The sequence below is a fragment of the Rhopalosiphum maidis genome, chromosome 2 (assembly GCF_003676215.2).
Source record: "Rhopalosiphum maidis isolate BTI-1 chromosome 2, ASM367621v3, whole genome shotgun sequence".
In the NCBI taxonomy this organism is placed as follows: domain Eukaryota; kingdom Metazoa; phylum Arthropoda; class Insecta; order Hemiptera; family Aphididae; genus Rhopalosiphum; species Rhopalosiphum maidis.
In genome coordinates this window covers 27316083-27323597 of record NC_040878.1, presented here as the reverse complement: position 1 = coordinate 27323597, position 7515 = coordinate 27316083, and the positions used below count along the sequence as shown (strand labels likewise).

The following is a 7515-nucleotide window of genomic DNA, read 5'->3' as shown; positions in this document are numbered from 1 at the left end:
TCTCGTCCTGGTCTGCGTTTCGTAATCGATTTTATGGCTATTGCTATTTTTTTCATCTTCTGTTGGGATCCCAATTCCCAATCACAAGACGAGAATAGCTGGAAATGGCATGTATCGCGTAATAATTATATTAATAATGATATTATGCGGAACGATCAGCCTCTAATAAAATGTGCGATAACCAACAGTATCAATAATATTTATACCTAATCAAATTTTGTATTTATTGTGACATTACATTCTAAACACATTTGAACAATAAACTCATGTTTCAAAGTTCCATGTACAATTTAAAAAGAATTTGGTGGCCTTGTACCTATGTAATACGCTTGTGTGTAGAAAACTAGATAAATTCATAAAATATTAATTTATAAATAAACGACAAGACGTAAAAATAATAAGGTATTTAAAAACCTTAAATCAGGTTTTTTCAGAATTTTTACAAATTGTGTTAAATAATAGACATAATATCCCGTAAAATATTTATATTTATATAATACCTATATAATTGTTTATTAACATATAATAGCTATTTTTTGCTTCATATTATACAATTTAAAAAAATACACTTTAATAATACCTCGAAATAATAATTTATACATTTAAGTCTTTATTTGTCTGTCTATTCTAGAGTTAAATAATAAAAGCTTAGTCAAAAAAATGATAATAAATAGTAACATGAAAATAATCCTAGTGAAAAAGACTCCAAATGGAAATACCTACTTCGTTCCGAAATTGTATGCATATATACTTAATTAAATTTTAATTAACTGATGAAGTGAAGTCATACAAAAATTACAATATCAAGTAAATCTGATTTTTAAATATTATGTAGGTACTCACGTTTAATTGTCTCGCCACTGCAAAGCGCAGAGGCAAAATATAATAATTGTAAAGCTAATTACCTGCTTACTTTAAACGTTTTTAGAATTTATGTAGACACCTAATCAGTGCTTGAATTGGGAAAAAATAGAAGGGGGATGCTAAAGTAAGAAAATAGAACATACGTACCTAAACATTTAAAGGTCTTATTGATTGAGATAAAACTAGAATGGAAACCTGTAAATGATTTTTTTTTTGTTGTTGGTAATGGAGTCCTTGTCCTCTCCCCCGCGTTCCTCCACAATTTAAATACTGTACTTAATTGAACTTTATAGTGCATTTTCCCGGAAACAACAACAAAAATATCCAATTTAAAATTTATAAAATATTATTAATTTTGTTATATCTAAATTCGAAGTATACAAATTTACCTATATTCACAAACACCAACCTCATATCTCGATACATCATTAGGTATATGTACTATCATTACTTACCATGTACCTACCTCCCATAATTTCTATCCACAAACTTAAATTCTATTAGGATCAGGTACTCTTACTAGTCTTACTCACTCTTACTATATAAAGATCTATTTTAACCTCAATTCTAATATTCCTAACAGATATAGTTCTATTTGAATTCGTACTTGTATTTTGTTTACGTCTGCCACCTTGACATTTATCCAAAATTCCAAAACATCGTAGAATAAGTATCATAATGTTAATGCCTATATTATACATAGTTAATTATTAGGTATTACTTATTCCAAACCTAATATTTAATATTTACCAAGGTTAGGTTAAAGATAGATAGCCGGATAGGATAGAACATTAAAAAATATTAAAACAACATTGGGTTTCCAATTTTTACAATTAATTTGAATCCCTAAGTGCCAACTCTTCTAAAATATATTCTAGTATTGTGTAACGTATAATCTATATACCTACCTAGTACTTCCATCCAACTATAAGTAATTAGTCCTTAACCATAATATAATTTTTTACTAATTGAGGATGCCAGCACACTATTTGTTTAATTGTTTTAGGTACTGTTTTAGCGTTGTATATGTACCTACTTACATGCAGGTATAGCAAATTTGCGTTCAGCAAAGCAACATTATTATTAGCTTTAATATTAAAGTGAATTGACCTATTATTAAACTTAAAGTCAAGAATATTATTTGTGTTTTAACGTTGGCTTATTTACGATATACCAAAATGAGTTACGAGTACCTACCTAGTACCTAGTACCGTACAAAATTGATTTTGCTAAATGCAAATTTGCTATGTCGCGTATGAGTCAAAGAGAGTAAACAAATAGTTGATAGATATTATCATCGTAATAGTAAATTTAAAATTTATATTTATTACCAAATAAGTGAATGCCTAAAGTGAATAGGTACCTAGATACTAAACAACAAAAGACTAGTATTAGGTAACTACCAACAAATTATAATGTTGCTAATGCAATATACAAATATTTCCTACTTCCTAGTAAGTAGCCTAAAATTATCAAATAATTTGGACCTATAATAAACAGTATGGACCAATCACCAGTCACTACAACATCAAATGTAGTGAATATATAAATATATATACATACCTACAACTTTTTAAATACCTAAATAATCTTATCGTAATCACTTGTCATTGAAACAACAAAGTGCATAATTTAGTATAACCCTTTGGTCAAATGCCAATATTTTACAGATAAACTCGTGTTTTTGGCACAGTTAACCCATTTTTATGAACATCTGTTATGTTCATGAAAGTTTAGGTTTCATTGCAATTCGTAAATTAAAAAAATATATATTAAAACTTAATTTTTTACATATTTTTGGCAAAAAAAACCAGAGTGTAGCTCCTCGAGCCAACGATTGATCATCCCTTGATCACCTAATAAATTCATTAACTTCAATCTAATACACCTTGTTCTTTAAAATATATTTTCTCGGGTATTATGCCAAAATACTAACAGTAATAAGTACGTATTTCAGTTATTCTATTAATACTAAATAAAAATTTTCAAAATGTAATTCATTGTATTATTTGACTGTATGTATCAACCAAAACTATAAAATTACTACTTAATTGATATAGGTATTATCATTTATTAGATTAGACTAATTAATTATTAAGTCATTATGGCTTTAATTTGTAAATATTACATAAGTATAATATTCTAAGGACTAAAATCTTTCTTCAATAGAAAGCATATTTTTGTGTCAAAAATATGTTGTTTTCATTTTTGGTCAAACAATTATAAAAAGTAATATCTATATAAAATAATAAACATTTAGTACCTTTTTCTGAGCAAGTGGTAAAGTGGCATTAATTTTACATTTAGTATAGGTAGTTATTAAGTAAATTTTAAAATTGTATTTTGTATTTTTCATTTAAGATAGGTATGTTTCTATTTTTCTTTTAAAAATTAACATGAGATAATGTATAAAATATTATATTATAATATTGTGATTTTTAATAATATAGCTATATAAGTAACTACAATGCTACATATATATTACTTTCTATTCGGCAAACTGTATTCATTCAATAGTATTTTGTATAAGTTCCTCCAAGAATACTTATGAATCATTATAAATATTTTATAGTAATATTATAGGTATCTATGCTAAATTAAATTATTGATACAATTGAATAATGGTTCACCTTTATGATTTATTGATTTTAGTTACTACTTGTAAACTAACATTTGATTTACTATTTTAATATTTGATAAGTACTTTGTTAAAAATGTATTTACTACTAATACATCAATTTCATATAAACTATAATATATTGACAATATTTTCTCTTGCACCTTAAAAATTTAAAAACAAAAATTTTGCATTTTATATTGTATAGAATATTTCTTAATTTATATTAGTATAATGTATCATTTACCTACCCATTTATTTACATTACTAAAAGCTATAAATTATTGTCAATAGTTAACACTGTATATTTGTTGTATTTCAAATGTATTTTCAAAAAAATATAGATTTACCCTACATAGTTCCTACCTACTTTAAATCTATTTTAAATAGATTATGTAACCACTTTTCATAACCTTATCTGTAAGAACAGATTATACCTACTTAAAATTATTAAGGGAAAAATATAATATTCATTAACATTAAAACTCAAATTGTTCATATGTTTTATCGCTATATTACATACAATACTATACATAAATATGTATATCCAATGATACAATAATAAAACAATGCACTTAAAACTCAATTTGGGATAGTTATAAATATTAATTTGTAGTATTACTTTTAGACACTAGACCTGCGTTGCTCATCACTTAAAAATTTGATAGAATTCATAAAATTCTACAATATTAGATTTTATAATTGATAGAACTTCCCCAAGTTCCAACACGTTTAGTATGATAGATAAAAATAAGATATGCCTACCATGAATAACACAAAATTGCCCAATGTGAAATTTAAGTTTTCTAAACAAAAAAACATGATAAAAATTCTAATATGACTAAGCATTAGAATAATTTGGGAATTATTAATTAATAGATAAAACTACAATGTTATAACACAACCATAATTACAAGTTATTTATTCAGGGCATTAGTTCAGGGCATCCACAACTTGAAAAAATTTAGCTAACCTCAAAATATACATTATTTTTTTTTCTACTGCGTCTGCTCCTCTCTTTAATTCAATCATGGTATATAAGTTTAAAACTATAATTTGTTTGTTTATTGTATACTATTCCTGATAATTTTTTATAAAATATACGTTTTAAGGTTACAATTTTACAAATCACAAAATATTTGTTAAGTCTTTAAATTTTAAGTTCAAAAACATTTTTTGAACATTTATTTTGTATCAAAATAAATAATTTGAGTATTTTTCTAAAATCTCAGTAGATATAACATAAATTCTTATATGGTTAAAGTTTAAGTACAAATGATGATTTGTAATACCCATTTGAATCAGTCGTATGACGTTGGGTCAGATGAATATCTGACAACTGCACAGTTCCAAATGTATAATCATTAAATTTCTGCAAAAAAATATGATACAACCAATATTAAAATTTAAAACTGACATATACTCTAACTGTTTATTGAGTTTATTAATAGATATTATTACTAAATTATTAAAGAAAATAACTAATCTAATTCAAGTAGATTATTTATAGAAATTTTTATATATTTATTTTGTCAATCTTACTTCAATTATTTTTCTAGCATCAAATGTAAGATGAGTGTTTTTGCCAGAATTCCCATTAACACTAACTTGATAATCATAGAATCCGGAATTCATCAAAGTTATATGAAGTTTTACATGATTATTTCTGGGTTGTAATGCCAAGTCTATAAATTTAACGAAAAAATTATAAACAAAAAAAAAAATGTGTTTCTGACATGAATTAAGAAAAGATTATTTATTCTATTTACCACAATCTTGGAAGAATGTTTGTATTTTATCTGCCAACATTTGAATTTCAGGGCTTTCCACTTTGGCATATAAAACATTCACTTCTGATGGATCATCATTCATATAATCTAATCCAGAAACTAATACATCTAAGGATTTCAAATTCATAGGCCTAAGGAATAATTTTAAGGTCAATAATTTTATAATCATGTATTATAGATAATAATATACATTATATTATTTTAATTCTGTACCTTATTATAGTATTTTCACATTGTTCCATTAATTTGATAGCTCTTTTTATTTCTGCTCCATTACATAGCACAAAACAGGTAATTGTTAAATGAAGTTTAAATTGATCTTGAAATAAAAGTTCATTAACACCATGGCATTGGCCACATTCGTCAAGAACCATTTTCTATTATATCCAAAATTATTTAAAATACAAACATTTAATATTAAACTCAACAATAAAACTACAAATTTTATTATTTTAGGTACCTTGAAAGCTAAGTAGTTATCAATCACTATTGAGTTGACCATTGGCAAGGACACAAAATGAGTCATACTCTGTTTGAATCGACCTCTCTTAATAATTGCATCAATTTTTGATTTAGCAGCAATAACATGTGCCCTTTGTTCTCCTTTTATAGCTAAAAATTGAAAAATAACAAGTTTTAAAATAATATCTTAATTGACATTGAGCATATTATATTAAATGATACAATCCAAAGATTTATGAAAAGTTAATATTTAAATAAATTATCAATTAAATATCTAGTGTGAAAAAATTGAGAGCATTTTCCAAGAGAAATTCCAATTTAATTTAATCTTAATATTTACTCTATTTTAACAAAAATGTATCATTATACCTGACTTTTTATTTCTAACATGATTCTTAAATCTTACTTTATAGTTTATACTTACTAATTTAAAAAAAAAACTTACTTATTATATTATTTTCTCTTGTATTAGGAATTTTAATTCTAGTTCTTGTTTGATATTCAAGATTTTTGAGGTTTTCTCGATTTCTACCAATGATCAAACCATAAAATATACTAAAATAAAAAAATCATTAATACTTAATAATTCTGCTATAAATTATTATAAGCTTGTTAAATAATAACTTACTTTGGTGCTTCTAATTTCAGTACACATCGATCACCTTCCATGTAAATATTTAAATCATCAGATTTTTCTTCATCGATATCTATAAGAATACAACACATTTTTTATAGACATACATTGTGAGGAATATCCATAAAATCTCACCATCTCTTTCAACATAAGACGGCAGTCTTTCAGATGTTCCAATATTGTACATTTGTGTTTCGGGTTCATCATATTCATTTAGACAACAATCAGCAGTATTTAAACGATACTGTCGACCATCAATGTTCAATATCTTTGGACGTAATACATCCATCACTTCATATACGCTTAATACCCTAAAAAAATAATGAACCATAATTTTGAGACAACAAAGTAGAAAATACAACATTCCCAAATACAAATATTATCAGGTTGTTTACCTATGTCCTATAAGGCTTTACAAAAAATCATGAAAATTAGAGCTACGTGAATTCCTAGAATTCGTAGTCTTTTACCTTTTTGTAATTATTATAGGCATAACAAGAGAATATAAATAAATAAAATGTATCACTGTTAGGGTCAAGATATGTTTAATGTGGTTGTATTAAGTGATGATTCAAATAAATTTACAAGTGATATTTAATAAGTAAACTGTAAAGATTAAAATTAGAAAGTGAAGAACTGAAGAGTATAGGTAAATAGTTAACTAATAACTATAGAGCCCAACGAGCCCATGATACTCTATACGTATTAATCACGAATGAAGATAACCCCTAGGATCTCTAGTGATACGATTACTTCTTGATATGAATTATGAATACTTAATAAATGATAAGTGATAGGTGATTATTGATATCTAAATTTTGATACCATCACGGAATATATCGATATTCCATACTCGATATCAAATAATATCAACAATTTTCAAATTACCTATTATTAGTACTTATTGTACTTTATTAATTACTACTATGTACCCGCTAATTACTATGTAGACATGTAGTTATATATTTTTTAATAGCTATGGCTTAAAAATTTAGTACAAAGTTTTAAACTCCAAAATCCAAACTTGACATTAATATATCTATATAAATAACTGTGTTTATATATTTTTAAGATTTTTTGGTCAAAGAACAGAATTGAAAATAGATTTATCTATTGACTATTCTATGGTTAAACATTAAGGTATTGAA

General features: G+C 25.2%; 1 protein-coding gene across 2 annotated transcripts; it reads right to left on the bottom strand.

Annotated features, from left to right (window-relative positions):
* Nucleotides 1–4630: 4630 nt before the first annotated feature.
* LOC113553852 (activating signal cointegrator 1 complex subunit 1) lies at nt 4631–7084 on the bottom strand. 2 transcript variants are annotated; one of them, XM_026957404.1, is made up of 9 exons: nt 6838–7084; nt 6503–6678; nt 6362–6440; nt 6179–6288; nt 5732–5883; nt 5485–5648; nt 5251–5402; nt 5024–5166; nt 4631–4853 (listed from the first exon to the last, which is right to left on the bottom strand). In XM_026957404.1, exons 1-9 carry the CDS (start codon nt 6858–6860, stop codon nt 4740–4742), a joined length of 1113 nt encoding a protein of 370 aa, XP_026813205.1. In that variant the 5' UTR covers nt 6861–7084; the 3' UTR covers nt 4631–4739. The 2 variants fall into 2 exon arrangements, with proteins under 2 accessions (XP_026813205.1, XP_026813206.1); XM_026957405.1 differs by having other exon boundaries at nt 6763–7083.
* Nucleotides 7085–7515: the final 431 nt, after the last annotated feature.

What these genes read in the sequence shown, in the direction of transcription:
- LOC113553852 (XM_026957404.1), bottom strand. Translation starts at nt 6,860, where the DNA reads ATGCCTATAATAATTACAAAAAG. An exon ending in CTGAAATTAGAAGCACCAAA is followed by an intron (nt 6,289 to 6,361) that starts GTAAGTTATTAT and finishes TTTTTATTTTAG; the next exon opens with TATATTTTATGGTTTGATCA. An exon ending in ATAACTACTTAGCTTTCAAG is followed by an intron (nt 5,649 to 5,731) that starts GTACCTAAAATA and finishes TGGATATAATAG; the next exon opens with AAAATGGTTCTTGACGAATG.